Source organism: Prunus persica, chromosome G2 (genome assembly GCF_000346465.2).
Source record: "Prunus persica cultivar Lovell chromosome G2, Prunus_persica_NCBIv2, whole genome shotgun sequence".
Classification (NCBI taxonomy): Eukaryota; Viridiplantae; Streptophyta; class Magnoliopsida; order Rosales; family Rosaceae; genus Prunus; species Prunus persica.
The window spans coordinates 13,825,142-13,852,682 of NC_034010.1; the positions used below are offsets into that span (position 1 = coordinate 13,825,142).

Genomic DNA, 27,541 nt, shown 5'->3' on the forward strand with positions numbered 1-27,541 from the left:
GGCATGTTGCTAGAAATCAATTGACGGTCAGATGTCTCATCCGGCGGATTCCCCGTCTTGGAAACTTCTTGATGATAAATGGCCTGAGTTTGGTAATGAGCCGAGAAACTTGAGATTGGCTCTTTCATCTGATGGATTCAATCCCCACAGTTCTCTAAGTAGCAGATATAGTTGTTGGCCGGTTATCTTAGTTACATATAATCTCCCTCCATGGCTGTGCATGAAACGAAAGTTCATGATGTTAACCTTATTGATTTCCGGTCCTAAACAACCCGGAAATGATATAGACGTCTACTTGGAGCCTTTGATTGATGATTTAAAATCCTTGTGGGTTGGGATTAGAGGAGTGTATGATGCACATAATGGAGAATACTTTACACTCAGAGCTGCATTAATGTGGACAATTAATGATTTCCCCGCCTATGGAAACTTATCTGGTTGTGTTGTTAAAGGATATAAAGCTTGTCCAATATGCGGCGATGATACACCTAGTCACAGGTTGAAAAATGGCCACAAAATTTGTTACATTGGGCATAGAAAATGGTTACCAATCAATCATCCATATAGGAGGCAACGTGCAGCTTTTAATGGGAAACCTGAATATGGCATACCTCCAGAGCCATTAACCGGAGAAGAAGTGCTGCATATGGTTGAAAATGGTGACAGAGTTTGTTGGAAGAAGAAATCAATATTCTTTGATCTCGAGTATTGGAAATACCTTCCTGTGAGGCATGCCCTAGATGTTATGCACATTGAGAAGAATGTTTGCGATAGTATCATTGGTACATTGCTGGAGATCCCTGGAAAAAATAAAGATGGGATTGCTGCTCGATTAGATTTATTGAACATGGGGGTCAAAACTGATTTGCAACCCGAGTATGGAGAAAGACGTACTCGTTTGCCTCCTGGGCCTTGGAATTTGTCAAGAGCAGAGAAGAGAGAGGTTTGCAATTCTTTCTATGGTATGAAGGTCCCTGAAGGTTATTCTTCAAATATTAAAAATCTTGTATCTGTACAAGATTCAAGACTTCTTGGCCTTAAATCACATGATTGTCATACCTTAATGCAACAATTGCTCCCTGTGGCAATTCGTTCTGTTTTGGAGAAGCCTGCAAGGTATGCAATAACTCGTTTGTGCTTCTTCTTCAATGCTATATGTGCAAAGACTGTTGATGTTTCCAAGCTAGATAAGTTGGAAGAAGATGTAGTAGTTACTCTGTGTTTGCTTGAGAAGTACTTTCCCCCTTCATTCTTTGATATCATGGTTCATCTAGTAGTACATCTTGTCAGAGAAGTTCGTCTATGTGGGCCAGTATATTTTAGGTGGATGTATCCGTTTGAAAGATATATGAAAGTGCTGAAGGGGTATGTTCAGAATCGTACTCGTCCCGAAGGTTGCATTGCTGAGCGGTATATAGCTGAAGAAGCGGTAGAGTTTTGTACTCAGCATTTATCTGATGTTAGTACAGTTGGAGTGCCTTCAAGCCAAAAGATGGGAGTTTCAAAGCCATTATCAGGTTGCACAGTGAGCGTAGTTGATCAGGACCTGTTGAATCAAGCACATCTATATGTCTTGGAGAATACGGAGGAAGTCCTACCTTATATCGAGTACGTATGAGTTTTATTCTTTAAGTTTCCATTTAAAATTATTTCTTATGTTTATCTTATATATTTGGGACCGTAATGCTTGAATTTTTCGTGTCATGTAGGCAACATATGATCCACATCAAGACTGCTTATCCAAAATTTAGAAAGAGAACAAAGTGGCTGCAGGATAAGCACAATAGCACTTTCATTCAATGGCTACGCTTCAAGGTATATGTTGTTGAATAACGTATTTCTCTTTTAATTTTCTTCTTATTTATATGTTAGGATGAATTAAGATATGATTAATTTGCAGGTTCAAAGTGAAGTTGAGGAAGACAATCATGGCGTATCAGAAAATTTAAGGTGGCTAGCAGCTGGTCCAAACATGTCAGTGCCATTATATAGGAGCTATCTTATTAAAGGTATTAAATTCAATATCAAGGCACAAGATGATGTGCGGACAACTCAAAATAGTGGAGTTTATTTACTTGCACATACCATGCAAGTTGCTAGTGCCAAGGATAAAAACCCAATTCTCTCAAATATGGGTTTCTATGGTGTCATTCAAGAAATTTGGGACCTTGACTACCAAAAGTTTACAATCCCAGTCTTTAGGTGTGATTGGATAGATAGTTCTGGTCTTGTAGTCGACGAACTTGGATTTACCCTTGTAGATTTGAGTAAAATTGGACATAGGAATGACCAATTTGTTTTGGCTTCTCAAGTCAAACAAATATTTTTTGTTGACGACCCGATGCATCGTGGTTGGTCGGTAGTGTTATCAATGCCTAGTAGAGAATATAATGATGTTATTGGTGATGAAGTATTAGGTGATGTGATAATTGAGTGTGAGCCATTTACTAGAGGGATGCCAAATGTTGACACATTTGATGAACTGGTAGGTGAGTTAGGCGGTCAAAATATTCGAGATGGGTGTGAAGATATATGGATTGAATGATGCTTATGTAATTGGCAGTGTATGACATTAATTTTGTAATATATTGTAATGTGATTTCTTCACTTTCTACGTTCAAATAAAACACGACGTTATTGTGAATCAGTTATTCAGCATATTTACCGACGTCTTAAAGCAACGTAACAATGAAGAACCACGACGCTATTGTGAAGCAATTATTCAGGATATCACGTCGGTGAAGGATAAAGAACCGCCATGTAATTCAAAATAACACGACTCCAATCCCATAATACCGACGTCTAAAAAACGAGATATGTAATCTGAACGTTAAAAAATACGACGTCATCATACATTTTCCACGTCGCAAGTTCTTTTATAAACGAAGAGGAACGAAATTAATTCCGACGGAAATTCATTATAACCGCCGTCTAATAACAATTAAACGACGTTATTTGTAATACGGCTCCCATCATAATCTACGCCGTCTATATGTTCTGTAATACGGCTCTCATTTATTTGGAACCGACGTTGTTTAGACGTTCAACGTCGTCTATATTATTAAGTGCGTCGTGAGTAATGAATACATATAAATACAACGTCGACTATATAAATGTATACGTCGTAAATAATGACACTGACAACTATTTCCACGTCATCTTTTTTAGATAAAATCGAAGTGGAAAATTTATTTCACGACGGTTTTTTGTAAATAAGAGACGTTGTAGAACTTTAGCAGACTAAACACGTCTGTTTTTATTGTTTTCCGACGTTGTTGTATTTAACAACGTCTAATATTTATGGTCGTTGTTTGTTTCTGAAAATAGGACGTATAAATTTTTTAATACGACTCTCATATATTTGTAACTGACGTTGTTTAGTTTTTCAACGTCTACTATAGAAACACATACGTCGTAAATAATGACACTGACAACTATTTCCACGTCATCTTTTATCAAAAAATCGAAGTGGAAAATTAATTGTACGACGGTTGTGTTTATATGTGCGACGTAGTAGGTATCAATAACGTCGTCTTCTAATGTATTTAAAGACGTCATATTTTTTATTGTCGTGAAAATTATATTTAACGTCGGCGTATTTTTATTGTCGTCGTTGTATGTCTATCTTGCGGCCTTGTTCTCTTAATATGTGTCATATTTTCCCTTTTTAACGACGGTCTTTTTAGAGAATTGGTCGTCTATTATCATCATCGATTGCTTTTTTTAGATCTTTTGCAGTACAAAGACATCGTTTTGTATTTTTTGATGACGTTGTATTGTTTAACAACGACGGTTATTTAGCGTCGTGGTTTATGAGGGAAAAGATGACGGTGGATTCCACGACCATTGAAAAACCAAATACACGACGGTGATTTACCGTCGTCTTTTTGCTTTTTTGTAGTAGTGGCATTATAACTTGTTTTAAGTATAATTAAAACGGACAGCATATTTGGGCAGTATTTTATATAAAATTAACCATTTAAGTATAAATTATTCTTCAACGATGGATTAGATGTGGTTACCTACTGTTAGATTTAATCCAACGGTGACCTCTAAAAAAGTCTCTCCGCATAACAAACGGATGAGATGTACTAGCTTAAGCTCTCGCTTTCTTTTACAGACGTAAGCCTATTAAGGCATACATCGAATTGAATAAAAATAATGGTAATTCATACTTGAGTTGTCAAAGAGATCCCTGGTAAGGTCATCATAAGCCCAAATTTCAAATGTCATTGTTCGTTTTAGTTTATTTTTTCCCCTTTATGGCCATATATAACAGTGTTAGTGTATAACCTATAATCAAATTCATAGATACTAATTTAAACAGTATTAGTGATACCTTTTCAAATGTCATTCATTTTTTTATTTTTAAAATCAGAAAGAAGCTTACATTCAATAAGGAACCGAAATACAACATTAAAGAAATATTGGAACTCAACACACTGCATAAATGTGGCCTCATTAAAACCTTACCTTCAAAAAATTCAAGAAGGAAAAATCTGGTGAAGGAAAAAGAGTAACACACTTTGCTCAAACAAAAATAAAGCACACTAGTCATTATTTCATCGACACCTCTTTATTTCTTTATTTACTGGAGGGTCGTGTACTTGATATTCATGTGGAGAACATCAATCACACAGGCTTTCTTGTTTGGTCTCAAACTTGAAGTTGTAGGAATTGACGCCAGTGTAAACGCCATCGTCCATGTCCTGGGTAACAGTTGTGCCGTCAATAAGCGTATCCCGCTGAGTGTAGGAGAATGGAACATCGCATGAGCCCCTAGTCGCCATGAGACTCACTTTCACCCTAGACATTGGGGGCACAACAACCTCGTGCACAGTCCCTAATTCACTTTCGGAGGTGTTGGTTTTCCCCCACTGGAATTCTGTAGCGAATTCAGCCGATATTTCAATCTGTCCTTCTGCAATCAAAGGAACTCCAGTTTGAACTTTGGTCTCGATTCCCAACTTCATTGAAACGCTAGAATTCCAAGTACGGCTCTTGCTTTCTTTGTACGAGAGCGTCAAGTTTATTTTGTTTTCTTCTTGAGTTCGGTTAACGGCATCTCCGGTGGCCATGGAGACAACACTTTGGCTATAGATCCGGGAGTCAAGGAGGCGAAAGTTAACGTTGTAAATGCTCCTAGACACAACAAGCTCTCCCACCTCCATGTACGCCTCTCCGACGATATTAGGGCCGCCAGCATTGAGACAGGACACAAACCCGTCCTTGGTCAGTCTAAAGCAGAAATTATCATTGCCCAAGTTGCGGAGAGCAACCTTGTTGTCATTGCCAAGCTTAATAGGCCAAAACAACATGTCCTTGTTGCTTTCGTTACCGTCAAGATCGGAGTCGGCCCAGATCCAATTAGGGCTGCGCCTCCAGAACTTTCCAAAGAGATTGGATTTGATCCGAACACTCCCATCCCCGTTAGAGAACACCTCGTTCCCCACACTTGATTCTCCAACGTCAGTGGATGAGAATTGCAAGAAAGGGTGGCGCTTAAACTTGCGGGCGCTCAGGTATTTCCCATTGTCGCCCTTGAAGGAGACATGCTTGGGCAATACCAACAGCGTTTCCCAATCAACGATTAAGCAGGCGTCGCGCAGCTCCCTGTTAGGCGCCGCAGATCCTGCAAACAAGCACGAGTATTTTGGCGGGGCCTCTCTCCCTAAGCATGCATAGTGCCCGAGCTGGACGTGTCGAAATCTGACCCCTTGAGCAGGATCGTTATTGTCTATGTAGACGGGCTCGAACAAGGTGCAAAACCATTTGGATTGGTCTTCCTCGGGTTCATTCGCTCCAGCAACAATCCAATAGTAGTTGTCCGAGCACCTGACCCAGTATTTATTGTTGTAGCAGCATCTTATGTGCACCAGTCCCGTCCCGCCCTTTGCCATCTCCACATGGAACTTTGAATACAGACTCACGACCTCTTCACCGGAGAACTTGAGAAACCCATGAATCTGCACATCTTCCTTTACGTAGCTCAAGTATTTGGCATTGTACTTTGATTTCAACACCATATACCTTGGCAGTGTGTTCACCATTTTCTCTTAATTAATTCTAGAAACAATGTATAGCTACTCTCTGTTAGGCGGTTCGAGAGGTCCCAGGCCGGCGTAGAAGCTCACAATTTTGAAGCAAAAAGATGATAATGAAGAAGATGGTGTGGTTGGTTGGAATTCTTCACTCTTTTTAAATAGACTTCAGAAAATAGAGTAAACAAATCATGATAAGATATAGGAAGGTATGGTGTAGGGTAAAGTTAGATTTTCATCAAGAAAATAATGGCAACAAGCTAAAAGGTAATACATGCACACAAAGGGGTTGTTTGGTACGACGGATTATTATGGACATGACTAAATTTTGGGACTATCTCGGATTAACTCGTATTGAATAAAGCTGGATTAAATACTGACCTACGTTTGGTGCTGCGTCGGACTAAGAAGCTGGATTATAAAAATAGTAAAGACCTATATTTGGTGCTGTGTCGGACTAAAAAATAATTATTTTAATATTTAAATTTAATTAAAAATTAAAAATAAATAAATAATTATACAAGCCAACCCATATGAATTGAAAAATAACCCACCCCTATCAGCCCTGCCAGCTCTCATTCTCTCTCTTTTTTTCTTTTTTTTTCCTAGTATTTTATTCTTATTTTCCTTGTTTTTCTCTCTTCTGTTTACTTTTCTCTATCTTATTATTCTCCTCTTCTCCATCGTTTCTTTCTGTTATGCTTTTTTTTCTTTTTTCTTTTTTCTTCTTCTCAATTGTGAAGAGAGATCCAGTAACCAACTGGCTTCATCGCCACCACTTTTTTGTTGGTCGCTACCAAGCAACGCATCAAAACCTGTAATCCAAGATGAGCAATTTGGTAACAACAGCAAGATGGCTCCATTTTTTCCAGCACCGCCATCTTCTAGACACCCCCAAAACATCATCAGCAAGTAAGGAAGCTACCCAAATAGGAGCAGTATCATAATTACACAGACCCATATTTTTTCTTTTTTTCTTTTCATCCTTTTTCCTTCTTTCTTCTCTCTGTTTCTGGTTTCATTACTTTCTACTTTTCTTTTTTTCTTTGGAACTACTACGAATTGGACTTAGATGGCGAAGAGAGATGGTTTTGGGTTCTGCTGGTTGCTGGGGTGCAAAGAGAGATTTTTCTGAGAAGAAATCCAGGGTGGAGCGCTGGGCCTTGGGTTTCATCGATTGGATCTGTGGTGGGGTTTTGATTCAAGCGATAAGGAAGTCGGATTCGCGTATTCAAAATAGCGAGCGTCCTAATTTGCGAACCCAATTTCGGGCTCACTATATTAGCTGTGCGAGTCCGGGATTTTTTTAACTATTGGACTATATAATCTCATTTAAGATAATCCCCTCCCTTACCAAACATGGGTTTCAAGTATTGTTTAATCCAATCCAGTCCAGTGAGGCATAGTGAAGCATACCAAACATGGCCAAAAGGGGAAGAGATAAGGCGATAGATGAAATGCAAAGAATTCAAGAAAGGAAGACGGGCACCAAGTCAAAATAATTCAAGCCGTGTGGGATAATGGCATACAAGTTTTCATTTTAATTGAAATTAAATTAAATTTGTCAAATTTTAAAAAAAAAATTAGGTTAAAATGTTTAGAAAAAATAAATCATGAAGTTATAAAAAAAAATGAGCTCAAGAAAAATTAACCACAAAAAAAAAAAAAAAAAGTTAGAGTTAAAATATTTTTCAACAATTTAATAAGGCTACGGACTCAAAATTTCAGTCTGGAAGGTTGGGAGAAAAAATTGTTTGAGCCTAGGCAATACATGAATAATTGTATTTTCAAGGGTGAAAATTTGGGTTTAGCCCCTTGAGGCCTTCTCCAACCCATTTGGTCCTAAACCCAAATTTCCCTCCTCCAAAAAGTAACTATTTGGGTTTTACCCGAATTCAAACCGTTTTTCCCCCAACCCTTCACTCAAATTTTAAGTCTGCAACTTTATTCAATTGTTTAAGAATGGTTTTTTTTTTTTAATGGATAACTTTTCTTCATTTAATCTTTTTATATAACTTCATAAATTAATTTTTTGAACAATTTGACCTAAAACAATTGAAATTCTACAAATATAATTTTATTCCAAAAGAAAACACACAATACTTCAAACATACATACATGAAACCCAATAGGAATAAACTAATAACCACCACCGTGGGTGCTTGGATAATAGTCCCCTGAGAAAAAACAAATCTCACATCACAGATGCTAAGACTTTCATTCGGAGAAAAACAAGGAGGTTACTTTTCAAGTCTTCAATGGGAAAGTTCAAATGGACCATTGGTGTCAGAAGTCGGTCAACGGACTTGTAATGCTAATGCCACATGCAAAATGTAGAATTAGTGGCTTGAATTATTTAGATCTTAAATGGGGATTTTGTCGTAATTAAAACGTTTTGAAGTTAAGTGCTTTACTACTTTTTAAGTCAAAATGTGGAATTAGTGGCTTCAATTATACGAAATCTTGAATGGGGACTTTGCCGTAATCAAAACGTTTTGAAGTTAAGTGTCCCACTACTTTTGAAGTCAAAATGTAGAATTAGTTACTTCAATTATTTGGATCTTAAATGGGAACTTTGCCGTGATCAAAATGTTTTGACATTAAGTGTTCCACTACTTTTCAAGTCAAAATGTGGAATTAGTGGCTTCAATTGTTTCTTAAATGGGACGCTGCCGTGATCAACACGTTTTGAAGTTAAGTGCTCCACTACTTTTCAAGTCAAAATGTGGAATTAGTGGCTTCCATTATTTGGATCTTGAATGGGGACTTCGCCCGTAATCAAAACATTTTGAAGTTAACTGTGTTCACCCATTTTATATTTGCTCCTGTGATGGAAGGGCAAAGTTCCCCATTACCTTGAAAACCATTGACTGGTCAACAAACCAACTTTATTTGGTGTGCGAGCGTGCCACTATTAGCAATAAAAATCCTGGCAGACTTCTTTGAAACAGATAACTTGCGCCCCAAGTTACTGATTTCTAAACAAGAGATTGTGAATTTGGGTGAGAAATATCTCACAAGTAAGTTCTTTTCCTGCCTCAGACTAGTGAGGACTTCATAATTTATCACAGTATAAAATTGGTAATTCTGGCCAGAATAGATGATAATAAAGTGGACTGTTTTAGGCAGAACTACCTTCTACATAATCAAAAAGGGAAAAATCAACTCTAGAAAGACAAAAAGACAGCCAGAATTCCATTTCTGCCTGGGTAGAAACTTCTGATCCGGGCTGGACTGAGTATGTCTGTGCTGGACTGAGCTGTTAACAACTTCAACTGCTTAGCTTCAGTTGTAAATCGATACCAAAGTTCAATTTTGGCAGAGCTTTAATCTACTTCAAGCCTTGTGAGGCTTTTGAACGGGCAGAACTGCGGCTTCTTTCTTCTGAAAGGGCAAAAGTGGCTACACTTGAGGACTTAATAAGCTGGAACTGCACTGTAAAATTTGTTGAGGTTTTCATATTTGTGAAAACTCAAACTTTGCTTGTCTTGGCTTTTGCTGAATTAAATTTGTAACGAGAGAAGTCTCGTTTTGAATGACTTATTTATCTAAGGCTGAACTTTGGAAGTTCTGATCTATATCTGGCTTCTGTTGTGGCTCAAATGAGTTTTTGATTGCTCCAGTTTGTTTGAAGGTTCTTAGTGATCAAGTGATCATTTTAAATTTTTGCCTTTGGTTGATTTTTGATTGTTTGATTGATTGTTGAATTTTTTGTGTCTCTTGCCCTATTCACCCCCCCTCATATTTATAAGAAATGCTTTGGAGTAGGATTTCTTTCTTTTAATAATGGGTGGCAAAAATCTCAAAAGATCTTTCATTTTTAAATACAAAGAAGAAGTGGTTTTATCAATTCTGGCAGAAAGGCTCTCAATAGTCAGTTCTTTTAACACCAATCACTTCTCTATTTCTTTTGAAAGAGAACCTAACCCCTCTTTCATTCTAACTGCCCCTTTGTGAAAGCTCAAACCATGATGTTCAGTTTGATTTTCCAGTTTGAACAACTCCATGTTTTCCTACTTATCTCCTTTTGAGAACTTAGCCTGTGTATCCCTTGAAAGATGGTGCCTTCTTTTGGAGTAGAAACAATATCTCTGAATTTATAAAAAGGGATTTGATCTTTTGGTGGCAGAGATTCAGAGATGTCTCCTCCTAGCCGCCTATTTTTGTTAACCCCAGTTGAAAATATTGACTTTTCTAAGTCAGAAACATCACGTGGGTCTGTTCTTGTTTTAGGCTTCTTTTCTTTTTAATTATACCGGGCCCGCTTTGATTTTTCTGGAGCCCAAGGCTGGTTGTTTTTCTTTTGGGGGGCCCAAGTTTGCTTACCATACTTATATAAATCTTGGGCTGGGCCTTTTTGGATTTTGGGCCTTTGATTCCTGTTTTACACAGTCCATATTTTGGATCCTGCGGTTTTTGTTTTTCTGGGCTCTTTTAGTGTTGGGCTGGGTGCGCCAAATTTTGGCCCAAAAAATGCCCCATTGAATCTGAACTGTTTCAAAAATGGTTTCTTAACCTTTTAATGGTTCAAATTGAATCAATTGGCCAATTAATGTTGCGCGCCAGTTTATTCTGTTTCTGCTAACCCACACCTGCCACGTCCTGTCCATTTGAGCTAGAGTTCGTGGGCAACTGGGTAGTTACTAGCTAGCTACTAGCTAGCCATCATTAGATGGCGCCTTGTCTTCTCCCACGTTTTCGAGTTCTTTTTGAAAGAATTAAATCCTAGCTCCTATTTACTTCAAAACCTAGCTTCCTCAAACCTTGACTTTCCCAGTCTTCCTTAGAATTTTCACTCTTCTCTTTGACCCGACCTCGCCTTCTTTTAGTTTGACTCTTCTTACTCCAGCTCAAATGACCTTTGAAAATGTCTTCTCCAAATACTCGTGCCAAGAGTTCCTCTTCTTCAGTTCCTCCTGATTATATCACCGGGACTGGTGTTGATAATCATGCGATAAAGGTCAGAAGCAAGCTTCACCCTTTTGCCAAGTAGAACCTGGACGAGAATGTCCTTCACCTGTTTGAGAATACCCTAGTTTTGGGTCCTCACTGGTTTGGTCCTGTTCCTGATGAAATGGTAGAACTGTTCAAAGATGACGCTGAAGCTCCTTTGTGTTTCGAGAGCTCTTTTGCCCTGGCCTCTCACACCTGGGTCAGCAAGAACCTGAGTCGCTCATTCCCATCTAGTGAGGTGAGGAACAGTCTAGTTAAGTGGGCAGACTAGATTGACAGACTTCTCCCGCGTTATGGAGCTTATTGGAAGAGAGCTGGCATTTATGACACCATTCTCCTGTCCAAACAATCCATCAATAGGGACGAGAATCTGCTTGTTGCTGCTCTTTGTTTCTGGAATTCTACCAGCAACACGTTCGATTTTCGTGTCGGCCTGATAGCTCCAACTCTACTGGACATGGCTCAAATTTTCCGGTTCAGGCCCCATGGCAGGCCTGTAGATGCAGTGGGTGATTACCATAGGAGGAAGAATCAAGAGAAATTGGCGAGACAATTCACCATCTCTCTTGCAACAATCAACCAGAACTGCTCCTTCTCCAATTTTTTGAAGAAGTTTAGTGCTGAGAAAGACAAGGACCAGCAGCACATGCTGTTTCTTTTGTACTAGCTAAATCGGTTTGTTTTTTTCAAACCGTTCCTCAGCAGTTCTGCTTGAATAGAGGCATTTGGCAGAGGCTTTGCACAACCATACTAGCGTAGGGCTTGGGCCTACAGTTCTAGCCCATTTATTTAAGAACCTGCAAACTGCCACTCTGGAGAATCCTTTGAATTTGTCTGCCCCATGAGCATTCTGGATGATCCAAATCTGGCTGCAAGTTTATCTCCCAGAACTGAGATTCCCAGACATAGTTCTGCCTGAAGATTAAGTTCTGGCTCATCCTCTATTGTCAGTAGAAGTGCCCAAGCGCTCAATTGAGGAGTACTTAATGTTTTCCAGGCACTACACCAAGAAGTCTGTAGCTCAGTGGCAGGTGGTGATCAGAAGAACATATCATTGGTTCCAGCCTGGATTCAGATTGTTTGAGAAGGAACCAAAGGAAGAAGCGGCCAAAATTGACTTCAGGAAGAAGTTCCTGAGCGTCACCCTGCCGAGAGATCTGCCCCATGGACTTGTAATACCCATTGATGTCAAAAAGTCATTGATGTCCGAAAGTCAGTCAACGGACTTGTAATACTGATTCCACATATGCATTTGTCCATTTTCCATTTGCATCTAACAGGTTCATCATTATCCACCACTGGTTTGGTCCCATCTGTTAAATTCAATCCATCTGCATCTAGCTTGATAATATGTGGGGTTCATAACCGATTTAATTCATCTCAATATCATTATTAAGGACGAGAGTTTTATCAATTTGATTAAGTTACAATACATTCTCAACCCATAATAACTTATAAATAAACCCACCAATCGTAGGTACGACAATGATAATATATGTCCTATGTTTTATATGCATGGTAAAAACGTTTGTTGCACTCAACAATATTTTTGTAAAATAAAAGGATGCATGATTTAATTCAGTGGTTGTATGATTTCAATAAAATAGTGAAGGTAACCGGATTGATGCACGACTCAATGATCCTCGGATGAAAGTGCTGGGTGAAATTGCCCATTCCGCTGGTGTGCGATCAAGAATTTTTATGGAATTAATAATATATTGTAAATTGATCAACACAGTATGGGAATTGCTCAATTAGTTTTTATAACCCAAGACATGTGAACTTTACAAAATTTTATTTAATTAAAATAGTAAAAATTTAGGGCTTGTTTGATAACGATTTTGATTTTAATTTTAATTTTTTTTTAGCAAAAAGAAGAACATCATTGATTGAAATCAAGGGGTACAATTACATTGTTCTCAAAAAAGGATTCCATCCAAGGAGGAACATCTTCATCTTAAATGAGGCCATCTCCAATGAGGAGGGCCAAATGTCAAATTTTAGCAATATAGCCTGGATGGAGCCCCAGATATAGGGCCAGGTGAAATATCAATCGAGTCCATATATTGGGTGGAATAGCAGTCCACCTTTTGTCTGGACTGCACATCCACAGAACAACCTGTGACCATTCATGCAATGGGCATTGACTTAGCAGGTTCCATGCCACCCACACTTGCCAAGAAAGACATGATGGTCGTCGCCATAGACTAATTTACTAAATGGATCAAGGCCGAAGCTCTATCATCTACTAAAGAAGCCGATGTGGAGTGATTTGTCGGGAAGAACATTATCTGCCGATTTGGCTGCCCACAGTCGCTAGTCATTGACAACAAATCGCAGTTCATTGGTAGGAAGATCACCGCATTCTTTGCAAAGTATGACATCAAGCAGCACCTATCAACTCCTAGATATTCTCAAGGCAACAGCCAAACACATGTATCTATCAAGATCATGTTGGATTGTCTGAAGAAGAGACTATAAGGCACCGAAGGAAAATGGGTCAATGAGCTGCCTGGAGTCATATGGGCCTATCGCACCACCAAAAGAATATCAACTGGAGAAACCCCATTTTTCCTCGCCTACGGAACTGAAGCAATCATTCCCTCTCAGACTTGGATCGTTAAATAGCCTTGTGATAGGTGTTATACTTGGCCAGAAGTTTGTCACAACTCTAGGATATGTCAGCATTCTTGCGTTCAAGACTGACGTAAGCCTCTTTGCGACCATCAGGGCAGCAACAGAAGAGTTAAGTTCACTATTTTTTTGAGCAAGGGAACTTTTTAACACAAACATGCTCTCCTTCATTTCAGACATCCTGGTTTCATGGCGAATCTGCTCGGTCAAGAGCTTGCCAGTCATATCAACATTCTTCTTTTCCAACTTTAGGAGCTGAGCAAAAGATGGGGCAATAGTAGATGAGTTTTGGATGGCCTTAACAGCAAAAACCTACTTCTTTTTGAAGCAAATTGACAGTCGCTTCATTTTTCTTCTCCAAGGAAATACTTGAGAAAGTACCAAGATCACTAGCCAGATAGATATGATCAACCAGCTTGACGCAAGCAGACAGGCTTGACAGAAAGTTCTTCCTGAGCAGATCAGACACACATGCATCGCCTGCGGAGTTGGACTTGTCAACCTTGGGACCAGCTGTTAGCGAAGAACTCTTCGCCTAAGTAGATGACTTTCTAACCTTCTTAATCGCCATTATCCTCACCTCGAAAGGAGTCAATGACGCCGAATTAGCCCCATGTTTGACTGCTCATGGCTCGATAGATGAATCGTGATGGTTAAGTAGAGGAGCAATCCTCCCAGTTCGATCTTCATCCATTTACTAGTGCAGACAACTCAAACTCTAGGAAGGAATGCCAGCAGCTCTTTGTTTCTCGACAGGCGAACTGGTTTAGGAACGGACTTCTTTACAGGATAGATTGCAGTCTTTGAGCTGGTCAGTGGGGGACTTGAGCAAAATGTGCCGAATATTCCATATACCGCCAATCTTCTTACTATCTGCACCGACAAGATGCTTGACCCTAGTAGACGCCTACTTAAGTCTTCTCAGTAGACTTGATTACAACAGTAGTGTCACATCCTGGGATCAGCTTAGCCGTAACATAATATTGTTCGCTTTGGGCCCCTCTCTCTGCCCTCACGATTTTGTTTATGGTAACTCACGAGCAACTTCCCAGTGGGTCACCCATTTTGGAATTGCTCTAGCCTAACTCGCTTAATTCGAAGTTCCCATGACTCTAAAGCCAGTGAGCTTACAAAAGGCCTCATGCTAAATGGAGGTGGTCATGTACATATAAGGCACATCACTCCCTATCCGTTGGTCGATGTGGGATATTACAATTCACCCCCCTTAGGGGTCCGACGTCCTCTTCGGCACACTGGCACTACATAGTAGAGCGGCTATGATACCAAATTGTCACATGTTAGGATCGGCTTTGTCGTAGCACGATATTGTCCGTTTTGGGCCCCCCTCTCTGCCCTCACAGTTTTGTTTCTGGGAACTCACGAGCAACTTTCCAGTGGATCACCCATCCTAAGATTACTCTAACCCCAACTCGCTTAACTTCGGAGTTCCCATGACTCCGAAGCCAGTGAGCTCTCAAAAAGCCTCGTGCTAGATGGAGGCAAGCATGTACATATAAGGCACATCACTCCCTTTCCATTGATCGATGTGCGATGTTACAAGCAGGAAGTTTCAGCTTCTTCCTTAGTGTAGACACATTCTTTGCCCTCGAAGTTGCAGCTTCATCTCTCGAGAACTTGGCGGTTGCTTTACTCTTTGAGGGGGTTCGGTTGAAAACTCCTCTCATTCAACAGGCAAATCATGTGAGTCTGGGCCATAATACTTCCATCTCTCGACATCCTTGGCAGGGGCAGACCACCAACTTTCCTCTAATACTCAACCCACAAAACCAAATCATACCCAACCATTCTTCAACCACCCAACTTCCTCTACACACTCGACACTAGTTTCACCACAGCCCCGACAGCCCCCACCCCCAGTTAAACTGCAACATCCTTCCAACCACCATCGAAGCCACCCTCATCCGATACCTCACCCCATCACCCCAAACCCACCCAAGATTAATCTCCCATCCAAACCCCCACTGTGGTAACTAATCAAAATCAATCAAAAAAATTGAAAAACAAACTTATATCTCAAAGAGAGAGACGAAGAGATTGGTGGGTATGTGGATTGGATATTTGGGAGATGGGTGTTGATTCAAAGGTGTGGGTAGTTTGGTGATGGGGGTTTGGATCAGGTATCAAATGATGTAAGATGGGGGTTATGGGGAAGAGAGAGAGAGTGGCAAGGCAGACCTGCTGGAGGTGGTCTAAGAAATTGTTGAACAGAAATGACAACGCCAGCGGGATTCGGGCGGCCATGGTTGTTGTTTGCTGGGGTAACTCAGGATGGGGGCGCCTGGAAAGAGAGAGGACGAGAGATTTTTTTGTTCTGAATTTTGATTTCTTATTAATGTGACTTGCATTGTAGGTGTCCGAGGAAACTCCCAAACCAAAGTCACCTTTGTTTACCCGCGTAGTCTGATGTGTTAATTTATATATGTTGATCGTGGAGTATGAGGTGTTAATTTATTATATGTTGATGGTTGTTGACAAATTTTTCTTGTTGGGTGAGGTGCATCAGGTATCTTTTGTCAATTGAAAATTTTAAAATTTAAGTTTAGGAGTAAAAGATGCATAAATTCAGAAATTTCAGTTTGTTTCTATCTTAAGTGGTAAAGTTGAAAAGCCGAATTAAATCTAACTAAGAACTTCAATTTTGATACTTTAGTTTAAAGTAGATCGTTCTCTTGCCAGACTGTTGGACACTTATTTGAAGACTGTTGGACACTTATTTGATACATTGCCATGTGTAGTTTAGATTCATGATTTGACAACACAAGTATTTTCCTGATATTACAAGTCTGACTAGAGAACGTTAAGAGAAGTCTGAATTCCCCTAACTTCCTTCTATGCACTATCATAAACTAAAAGTGCAACAAATTAGACATAGTCAAAAGCCATGGCCTAGAATTCACGTACCTGGGATGGTGTGTGGATAACATTTATAATTTGTACTCCATTGGCCTTGGCATATTTCATCAGGCCAATATACTCCAAGGTCAAAGCCATACATGAGGGCACTGTGTATGGATTCATAAGAGGTATTGTAGTCCGAGTAGTACGAAGAGCGCCAAAGCCACCCACTCTGCACTGCAACCCTCATACAAATCCCCCACTTCCATAACCACAACCTTCACATAACTGTACGTCTTTTGTTGGACCAAAGAAGAAGCATTTATATTCAAGCATGGAGCAGTGTCCACATACAGAGAAGAATTCACTGGATTCGAACACTTGATGTAAAATACAGGTGTCGAAAGTAGATAACCTGACATATTATTAACACTATATGGATCTCTTAAAAAAGGTGGAAAATTTTGAGGCATTTTATCTGGAGGCCAGGATCTACTAGTCGGATTGTTTGGTTGTGGGAGTTGATTGCCTGGACATAGTATTTTCCTGAAGGAGGTAGGTCTACAACAAGTGTAATGTTGTTCTCACAGGACAGAGTATACATTACGTTGCCGCAGTGCTTTGGATAATGTTTTAGTCGGAAAGGATAGCTTATGTTGTGGATATTGCCGCAGGAAGAGGTACAGTTAGTACCGTCGTCTTCCGCGTTACATGTTTCTCCGGATAACCCAACAAGAAGGGCTACTATCAAAACCCACCTAGACAAGGCCAAGAACCTGCTTCCCATGGAGGGAGAGAGAGAGAGAGAGAGCAGAGAGAGAGGGGTTGTTTGGCATTCAAATTAGCTTAAAATTTAAACAGTTTCTTATAAGAGTTTCGTGAAATATTTACAGTTCCTATAGGATAACATTTGAATAATATCAAAAGAAAAGTAATGCAGCCTAGGTAAGCCATGACGTTAGAGAGTCAGTCAGATCGTCGACATTTGTTCATTGAAAATTTTATTGACTTCTTGAAAATTTATTTACTGTAAAAGCGCCAAGATTGTTTCCGATTTCTTGTGCTAGACCCCATTATGATTTGTTTGACAGCTTACCGGCCCTACAATCTTGTACAAGGATGTATGATGTTTTATCAGTTCCATTTCCGACTTGGGTTGAAGGTGACGCGGAGGGCAAGAGGTGTAGATTGAAGGACAATGGCATCAACAGTGAAGTTGAATGTGTTCACTTGAGGAAAGCAAGGAAGGATTTTTTTCACATATATTCTGCTCAATTTTTTTAGAGTTTCCAAAGTAAATCATATTTGCAAACACGATGACCAAATGATAATCTGGCTGGTTCAGGGTGATTTTCACAAACATGACAATCTGATTTTGAAATTATGTTTATGTTTTATAGGCAAAACAATGGAATTCGTGGCAACGGGTGAGTTATCTAAGACTGGTCTTTTCTTTTGCTTTGTTTCATGTCGAGAAAACCAAAATTTCTGATTTTGGTTTGGCCAAATTATGTTCCAAGGATCAAAGTATAGTGTCAATGACTACAGCTAGAGGCACCATGGGATACATTGCACCTGAAGTGTTCTCTAGGAATTTCGGAAATGTGTCTTACAAGTCAGATGTCTATAGTTTTGGAATGTTGTTGCTAGAGGCGGTAGGAGGAAGGAAGAATATTGGTACAAAGAACACAAATGAAATATACTGCCCAGAATGGATCTATAATCTCCTAGAAGGAGGAGATGACCTACGAATCCATATTGGAGATGACGGAGATGGTAAAATCCCGAAGACACTTGCAATTGTAGGGCTCTGGTGCATCCAGTGGCACCGGTGGATCGTCCGTCTATGCAATTAGTGGTTCATATGTTAGAAGGAGGAGATAACTTGGCCATGCCTCCTAATCCTTTTGTCTCTGCGAGTCCTACAACAACGCATGCAAGCATCCCAGCAAGACGCCTAGAGTTAGAAGCAATTCCTGAATTAGAGTAAAATGTACAAGTAATATTAACTACGTATGTGCTCGAACTTGTTGAACATGTAATAATTCTAGCCTAAATTGAGGGAGTTGGATATTAGATACTTTATTCAAGGGACATAAGTTGTTTTATTATTGTTATTATTATTTATTTTTTTTGGTTGAAAATTTGGGAATCCTATCCTTTGTAAATTAGTTGGTATCCGTTGCTTATTGATACTTTTTTCTTTTTCGATCGACCAACAGAAAGGTGGTCTCCGTAACTCTTATACTCTTTAAGATACCCGAAAATGTAATTAGAGCATTCCCATTGGAGAAAAACTTCATTAGAGAGAGCCTAGCCATGTAGCAGATTGACTGGCAGGTTTCACCAAGTTAAATAAAATGTATATTTTATGGAGATCATGAATCTTGAGGTTACGCAACACTCCAAAATCAGTCCAGAGCCAATAAAAAAATATATCATATCAGTTGCTTTCTAAAACTTTGGAATTTTGTTTATTCGTTAATGCTTTCTTTCAAGTTCTTCGAAAAATGAGGAGTAAAAGTTGAGGTGAAATTAAAAATAAGGCATAAAAGTTGGGATAATGTAATTTCAACGACTTGGAATTTCGGAGTTTTCCTTTATGTCTTAGTTGACAAGAATCGGGGCCACATGCATTGAAATTTTAACAATTGGAAAGAAAAATAAAAGAAAAAACAAATCTCACCTCACAGATGCTAAGACTTTCATTCGGAAAAAAACAAGGAGCTTACTTTTCAAGTCTTCAGTGAGAAAGTTCAAATGGACCATTGGTGTTAGAAGTCGGTCAACGGACTTGTAATGCTAATGCCACATGCAAAATGTAGAATTACTGGCTTGAATTATTTAGATCTTAAATGGGGATTTTGTCGTAATTAAAACGTTTTGAAGTTAAGTGCTTCACTACTTTTTAAGTCAAAATGTGGAATTAGTGGCTTCAATTATAAGAAATCTTGAATGGGGACTTTGTCGTAATCAAAACGTTTTGAAGTTAAGTGTCCCACTACTTTTGAAGTCAAAATGTAGAATTAGTTACTTCAATTATTTGGATCTTGAATGGGAACTTCGCCGTGATCAAAATGTTTTGACGTTAAGTGCTCCACTACTTTTCAAGTCAAAATGTGGAATTAGTAGCTTCAAGTGTTTGGATCTTAAATGGGGACGCTACCATGATCAACACATTTTGAAGTTAAGTGCTCCACTACTTTTCAAGTCAAAATGTGGAATAAGTGGCTTCCATTATTTGGATCTTAAATGGGGACTTTGCTGTGATCAAAATGTTTTGAAATTAAATGCTCCACTACTTTTTGGGTCAAAATATGGAATTAGTGACTTCCATTATTTGGATCTTGAATGGGACTTTGCCGTAATCAAAACGTTTTGAAGTTAAATACTCTACTACTTTCAAGTCAAAATATGGAATTAGTGACTTCAATTATTTGGATCCTGAATTGGGACTTCGCCGTAATCAAAACGTTTTGAAGTTAACTGCATATGTGCTCGAACTTGTTGAACATGTAATAATTCTAGCCTAAATTGAGGGAGTTGGATATCAGATACTTTAGGGTTTACCAAGTTAAATGAAATGTATATTTTATAAAGTACATGTCACTAATAATCAGGCCATAAGGTAAGGAATTCCCTACCCAAGCTTTTCTCTCCAATTGATTTTGAGATATTGAAAATTTTCGAAACAACTAGCACTCCAACAACATCAATGGAGACCAAACTAATTATTCGGCAAAACTTTCTTTCAAATTTTAATTGAAAAAACAACACAAATCTTTGTTTTTCAAAGAAAGTATACTTTGAAGTTGGAGATCATGAATCCAGAATGATTTGAAGAAGTTAAAGTCTCACTGTTAAAGAGTTTGGGTTACTCAACACTCCTTCAAAATCAGTCCAGAGCCAATAAAAAAAGATATCATATCAATTCCACATTGATGCCAGAAAGTTCAAATGGAGCATTGATGCCAGAAAGTCAGTCATTGGACTTGTGACACTAATTCCACATGCATTTGTCCATTTTCCATCTGCATCTAACAAGCTCATTTTCCACCATTAGTCCCATCTGTATGTTAAATTCAATCCAACAACAGTGGCATTGGCTTGATGATATGTGGTGTTGTTCTTGCATAACCCACAAGAACTTATAAATAAATACTAATTGTACGTACGACATTGATAATATATGTCCTCTGTTTTCCATGCATGGTAAAAACGTTTATTGCACTCAATAATATTTTTGTAAAATAAAAGGAGGCACGATTTAGTTCAGTGGTCTTATGATTTTAATAAAAATAATGAAGGTATCCGGATTGACGCACGACTCAATGATCCTCGGATGAAAGTGCTGGGTGAAATCGCCCATTCGGCGGGTGCGTGATCCAGAAATTTTTTGAAACTAATAATATATTGTAAATTGATGAACACAGTATGGGAATTGCTCAATTAGTTTTTATAACCCAAGACATGTGACCCTACACAATTTTACTTAATTAAAATAATAAAAATTTAGGACTGTTTGATAACGATTTCAATTTTTTATTTTTATTTTTTTTAGTAAAAAGAAGAACATCATTGATTGAAATCAAGGGGTACAATCACATCATTCTCTACAACGGATTCCATCTAGAAAGGAACATCTTCATCATAAATAAGGCCATCTCCAATCAGGAGGGTCAAATGTCAAATTTTAGCAATATAACTAGGGCCAAGTGAATTATCAATCCAATCCATATATTAGGTGGAATAGCATTCCACCTTTTGTCTGGACTGAAAATTGGTGTTGCCTAATTAAATAAGCCACTTGCTCTCGTGTGCAAAGTCAAATTGTGTTAGCCACACCTAGGGGCATGTGGATGTCAATATTAATATTGTCGTTGGAATCAGATGGCCACAATTCAAACTTGTTCCCAATGGCTATACGATCAAAGGCCATGATTAATTCTTAACAATTTCAACGGAAATATTGGCTCGACCGTGCACACTCATCCAACACAAAATAGGATGACCAATGTTGGTGCATATCCCCTCAGCCTTAAAGGTGAGGCCGTAAGATTTTTGCACAGCCAACAAGAAGTATTCTAATCTAAGTGATGTGGTTAGTACCTATTTTATTCAAGCTTTTTTTTTTTTTGTAGTTAATTTTTCTTGATAATATTTTTGTTTCAACATTCATGATTCATTTTTCCAAACATTTTGACCTAAAAAATTAAAATTTCACATACATAATTTAAAATCATTTTGACCTCTCCTGCATGCGAAAATTGGAAATGGTTTTGGGGCATCTTCAACAAAAATGGATGAATATTGAACACAATTAACAAAGTGAGGAATGAAAAATATATTTGTGAGAATTATTTAACAAATATAAAAAATATACTTTGAGATTGGAAAGAATCTCAAATCATGACTCTTGACTGGTTTGGAAAAGGTCTTCACTGTTAAGGAGTTTGGGGTATTCAACACTCCAAAATTCATAGCCAATTGGAAAACAAAGAAAAAGAAATCTCATCTCATAGATGCTAAATGTCAATGATTTTGGAAAAGAAAGAAAGAAAAAATCAACGTGGTGGGGGTACTCATTGATGCAAGACTTTCAGTGGGAAGAAAAACTTGGAGTTTACTTTTCAAGTCTTCAGTGGGTAAGTTCAAACTGATTCCACTGCAGAAAGTCAGTCAACGGACTTATAAATTCAATCCATCTGCATCTAGCTTGATGATATGTGGGGTTCTTGCATAACCGATTTAATTCATCTCAATATCATTATTAAGGACGAGAGTTTTATCAATTTGATTAAGTTACAATACATTCTCTACCCATAATTAACTTATAAATAAACCCACCAATCGTAGGTACGACAATGATAATATATGTCCTATGTTTTATATGCATGTTAAAAACGTTTGTTGCACTCAACAATATTTTTGTAAAATAAAAGGATGCATGATTTAATTCAGTGGTTGTATGATTTCAATAAAATAGTGAAGGTAACCGGATTGACGCACGACTCAATGATCCTCGGATGAACATCTTCATCTCAAATAAGGCCATCTCCAATGGGGAGGGTCAAATGTCAAATTTTAGTAATATAGCCTAGATGGAACCTCAGATATAGGGCAACATGAAATATCAATCCAGTATGTCCTATGTGTTTACATGCATGGTAAAAACATTTGTTGTACTCAACAATATTTTGTAAAAAAAAAAAAAAAAAGGATGCACGAGACATTAGACCCCACAAAATTTTACTTAATAGGACTCCAAGCCAAGCAATTTCCTCTTTTGACTATGTCACGTTATCTACTATTAGAGTACGATTTCTTATGTATTAATTTCCAACTAGAATAGGAAGTCATGGAGCATATACATAGTAGGTTTAAACGTGACTTTTGGGGGAGAAAAAAAGGAGTTCAGACACAAATTTCTGAGGACTGGTATCACGACTTGGAGCTTGGGTTGTTGTGGAGTTCTTGAATAATTCTAAGGTGCTGGCGTGGAGTGGAGTAGAGATCAAGTCTTCAATTGGGTTATTTTAATGATACTATTTATCATGGTTTTTATTAAAATAGTTGTAGGTACAAATATTTCGGCAATCAATTACGAGGCACCACGTGGACAATGGGAATATTCCTTAGGTCAACAATTGTACTCCACTTAATTAGTCAATTGTTTAGACCAAAGATAGGGATATTACCAGAAATTAGGAATTTGATTTTCATTAAATCTCCCTTATTGATCCAATCTCTTCGTTTAAAAGAGAGAATAATTCCCTTCCATTATAATCTGAGCGCACGTAGTGGAGATCTATTTTTTACATTCATCCACTGTTTTCGATTTTGAAGCATTTTAGTTTGGAATTGTGATAGAAGATGCGGGGGAGAGTGCAATTCCAACACATCAATTCCAAACTGGTGTACTCTTTTGCCTACAAACACAAGCTTATGGAAACAACCATCTGTTACAGTCTCACTTTCAAAAATACTTCAACTTCTCGAACGCAATTAATGGAGATATGTTTTTTACACTCATCCAAGATTTTCGAATTAGATGTCTTGAAAGTTGGAATTGCGGAAGTTGTGAAAATCATTCTTGATGGGCTCGCCAAAAGAAAAATGACCAACATTAGATACATGTTTACTGCGGCCATGGTGCTTTTTGGTACGACTTAGTTTTTATTTTTGGGGAAAGGCAAAGAATTATTTGATGGAGTTGAGTTTTAAGAGTTTCTTTATTTATAAGGGTTTGCAATGATCCGAGTTATTTGGAATATGAAAACGCTTAGTATCTCATAAATAATAAACAATTTAATTCCTCTTGATTTTTGTTGAGGCCTAAAAAATCCAAGGCTGGGCCCAATATTCATGATCCAGTGCGATACCTTACTGAGAAGAAATCAGATTTTGACAGGCGAAAGTTTGTCATACACGCCCGCACAAGTCACGGTCCACTTGCCACGCCAAGCAAATATATAATCCATCACGCTAAGAGTTGCAACAAGCCTGTAAAATGTGCCGGCTCTATAAACCCATGCTAATTATCCCATCAAGCGTCGTTTTGACTCGACCATAACCCTTTACAAAACGATAAAGTTCGAGTATGAGCACACCAATCGACATGCAATGCCAAGCAGAAAATCCTTATTTTGCACCTAACCATGCTACAAGTTAAGTAGGCCCAAGCCATGCAAATGCCCGGAGCTTGCTGAGTGAGTTGTGGTGTGGATGGTTACGAGCATTCACGAGGCCCATTGATGAGCAAAGAAGTGGAAGTTTTGGGCTGCTTGGGAGCCCCAAAACTCGAGCTTATTTTTTGAGCCCAAATATGTGGGTAAGCATGAAAGAGAGAAAAGATAGCTCATCACCTTAAAAAATTGGCTCATCATCTTATTAAATTAGCCCATCACCTTAAGAGTAGCCCAAACAACCTAGAAAATATCTTAGGAAAGTCTCCAGCACATGGCCAAAGACAAACCCAAGACGGACCATCTAAAAAACCAAAGAATACTTGTATATGCAGGCTGCTGGGAGTCTCTAGCGCATGGGCAAAGACAAACCACAATAAATCACTTGAAAAACCAAAGGATCGTTGCGTGTGTAGGCTGCTGGGAGCAAAACACCCTTCATACCAACACCGTTACCCATTTTGTTCCCTTATCATCTCTTGCTATGAAATAAGGGAGGAAATAAGGAGAGATGGTAGCCAAAGATAGGAGATTGCCATTGGAACAACTGCGCGAAGGCTCTAGAGCTCCCAAAAATCTTATCTCTGTGTGTTTGGACTGAGGAGGATTTCACAAAATGGGAATGAATCAAAGGAAGAGAAGAGGAATGGAAGGGAGGCTTGGCAAATTTAGGAAGAACTTGCTAGGGTTTTTTTGGGAAGAATGAGCTCCAGAACTTGGGCATCTCCTACCATCATCTCAACCACATCCCGAGAGAGCAGGCATCCCCTCTCACTACTGGAACCCTTCAATTTCGAGCCATGTTCTTCCATCTCTTCCCCTTTTCTCTTCTGGCAAAACACTCAAGAGCTGCCGAAAATTTGCTAAGGCCACCCATTCTTCTTCCTTCATTTTTTCCTCTTTTCTCTCAACAAATCTTCTCAAAATTCCCTCTCCCCCTTTATTCGAGCCTCTGTTTCTCATAGGATGCCCAAGCCTTCTCTCTCTAATGCTAAACTCATGAATGCTCAACTCCCGTGCCACAAGCTTATCAATCTAAGCCTAAATATTTCTCTGTACGCAACTGTTAGTTTTGTTGGTGAAAGAAACCAAGGTGTTTCCTAAAGCTCCATAAATCTTTTGAAGCACTCTTGGGGCTTGATTCTTGAACTCCGACACATGGGCAACTCCACCTATTTGCTCTTTACTGCAGCCCAGGCCTATCTGTAGCTGCTGGAATAAAAAAGCCCCCCATAATTTTAAAGACGAGAGTTTCTTCAACTTACTTAAGTTACAATACATTTCCAACCAATAACCGCTTATAATTTAACTTTACTAATTAAAAACTTTGTTGTCCTAGACAATGTATTTGTACAACAACAAGAAGCACTATTTAATTAAGTATTTGTTGTTTTATGATTTCAATAAAATAGTGAAGCATATTAATTAGAATTACTTTGTGTGATGAAGTGGCATCCTTAATTATCCTAATTATTCTTCTTTAGGATATTTTCTATTGAGAGGAGCGATAATATACTAAACTCACGCACGGTACACGGATGCTAGGACTCAAACCTAGACTTTGCATGAAAGAACAATTGCCACTACGCTAATAGGTCCTTTGCAAATTATTCGTTTTTATAAGGCAATGAACATGACATCACAAATTTTTTATTTTAATTAAAAAACAATAAAAATTTATGGCATTACAAATTGAATAATATTATTGTTCATTTCAAGAAAATTCATTTTAGTAAACCTATTCAATTATAACTGGCTACATTTGTCTCTGAACAATGGATTATAACGTATATGTGTAACAACTATGCAAACATTAATTGAATCAATAAAGATCATGCTCATAAGTTTTCATATCCGAGTTTAGACGGTAAGGATGACGTGAATTGATTTTAGCTTCTTTCTTGTTGGGTATAATGCTAGCTAAACATTATGTTGTTTGTTTGGAAGAATGAGGAGCTAAAGCTCAAACAATCAAGGTGAAACTAAAACAAGTATAGGCTTAAGAACCAATCCCTGAAAAACCAATAATTATTATAGGGAATAGTTAATCCCATGCCCATTCATTCTCTCCCCTATGCCAAACTTTCCCGATTCAGTCCACTAGGTAACTCAAAATAGTGCACACAAAGATGGAGAACCGATGGCAAAGTAAGAGAGTAACCGGTTTGTAATTAACCAATTATACTAACTTTTGCAGTATCATCAGCCACTTGCAAACAAAAGGAAAAAAAAAAAGAAAAAAAAGAAAGAAACTAAGCTCGTCGAAAAACCTATATGGCATTGGTAAGTAAAATGTGAAAAACTAGCACTAACGAAAACACAAGGTATGGTTTTAATTCCAACAGTGAACTGTGAAAAACTTATTTACAGCGAGATCTTTTTAGTCTAGATAACTAATAAATTATTTAACAAAAGAGCCAAGAGTAGATCAGATACATAAACCAAAATGCAAAATAATAGATCAAAATAGACCGACTGACTGAACTGTAATACAGATCAAACAGGACAAACAAAAACAGGAGAAAGACAGAAATAATACCCCATGGGCTTAGAAGCCCATTATAAGCTTGTAATTCTAACTTTATCAATATTGCTAATCTTATACTTGATAACTACCACTGTTTCTTGAACAACAGCGTGCCCATCTTAGTACATAGTCAGACTCAGATGTATCCATGCATGCCTCTCTTTCCACATGGTAAACATGGGCGACTGATGCAACCTTCACCGAGAAGGTGAAGTCACTACTTAGGACTCAATCTCTTTGCTGCCTGCCTAATTTGCAGAAATAAAATTTATCTAACTTAAACTTTACCTGCGGAAGAGCAACCAAAGAACAAATTATTTCTACTCTGAAAAAAATCATCTACGATAGAAGTGAAGAGCATCCTACCCATCAGCCAATGAATATGCAAGACACTCCCCACAAGTCACGGCAGTCTGTAGCCATTCAAGTGTGATTGCTTCATTATCTCAATCAATCCCTATAATCTTGGAACTGCCTATTTTATGTTTTACCGTTTGTATAATTTACCCTGTTTATATTCATATACAAAGTCAGCATATAAAAGAAATCCAATACAACCAGAATACTCATCTACGATATTCTACAAGAAGTAAGTCTCAGGATCATCTACGATAGAAGTAAGTCTCAGGCACATCTAGCATTATAAGCCATTATATCTGATTCCAGAGACTTCTTTGTAAGCAATTGTTAGCGGCAGAGTAAAAAAGAAACAAAATAAGGGGTGGGTACAAGAACTCCTTTAATGCCAAATGCACTCTTGAGTGGTCTCAAACCCTACAAGGATTCAAGAAAACTGATTTCTTGCTAGTAAACCAGGACTTCATTTTGCAAATATCCACCCTCGT

The 27,541-nt window shown here is 38.3% G+C and overlaps 1 protein-coding gene, 1 long non-coding RNA gene and 1 pseudogene across 2 annotated transcripts; 1 reads left to right on the forward strand and 2 right to left on the reverse strand.

Annotated features, from left to right (window-relative positions):
* The window catches only part of LOC109947136, a 49,201-nt pseudogene extending 30,629 nt beyond the window's left edge, over positions 1-18,572 (forward strand).
* LOC109947135 (natterin-like protein) lies at positions 4,334-17,935 on the reverse strand. The gene is made up of 2 exons (XM_020556627.1): positions 16,551-17,935; positions 4,334-6,207 (listed from the first exon to the last, which is right to left on the reverse strand). The coding sequence occupies exon 2, from the start codon at positions 6,048-6,050 to the stop codon at positions 4,629-4,631; it is 1,422 nt and encodes a 473-aa protein (XP_020412216.1). The 5' UTR covers positions 6,051-6,207; positions 16,551-17,935; the 3' UTR covers positions 4,334-4,628.
* On the reverse strand, positions 26,547-27,203 carry LOC109947137. Its single transcript, XR_002270110.1, has 2 exons — positions 27,063-27,203; positions 26,547-26,984 (listed from the first exon to the last, which is right to left on the reverse strand). It is a non-coding gene; the product is annotated as an uncharacterized LOC109947137 (long non-coding RNA).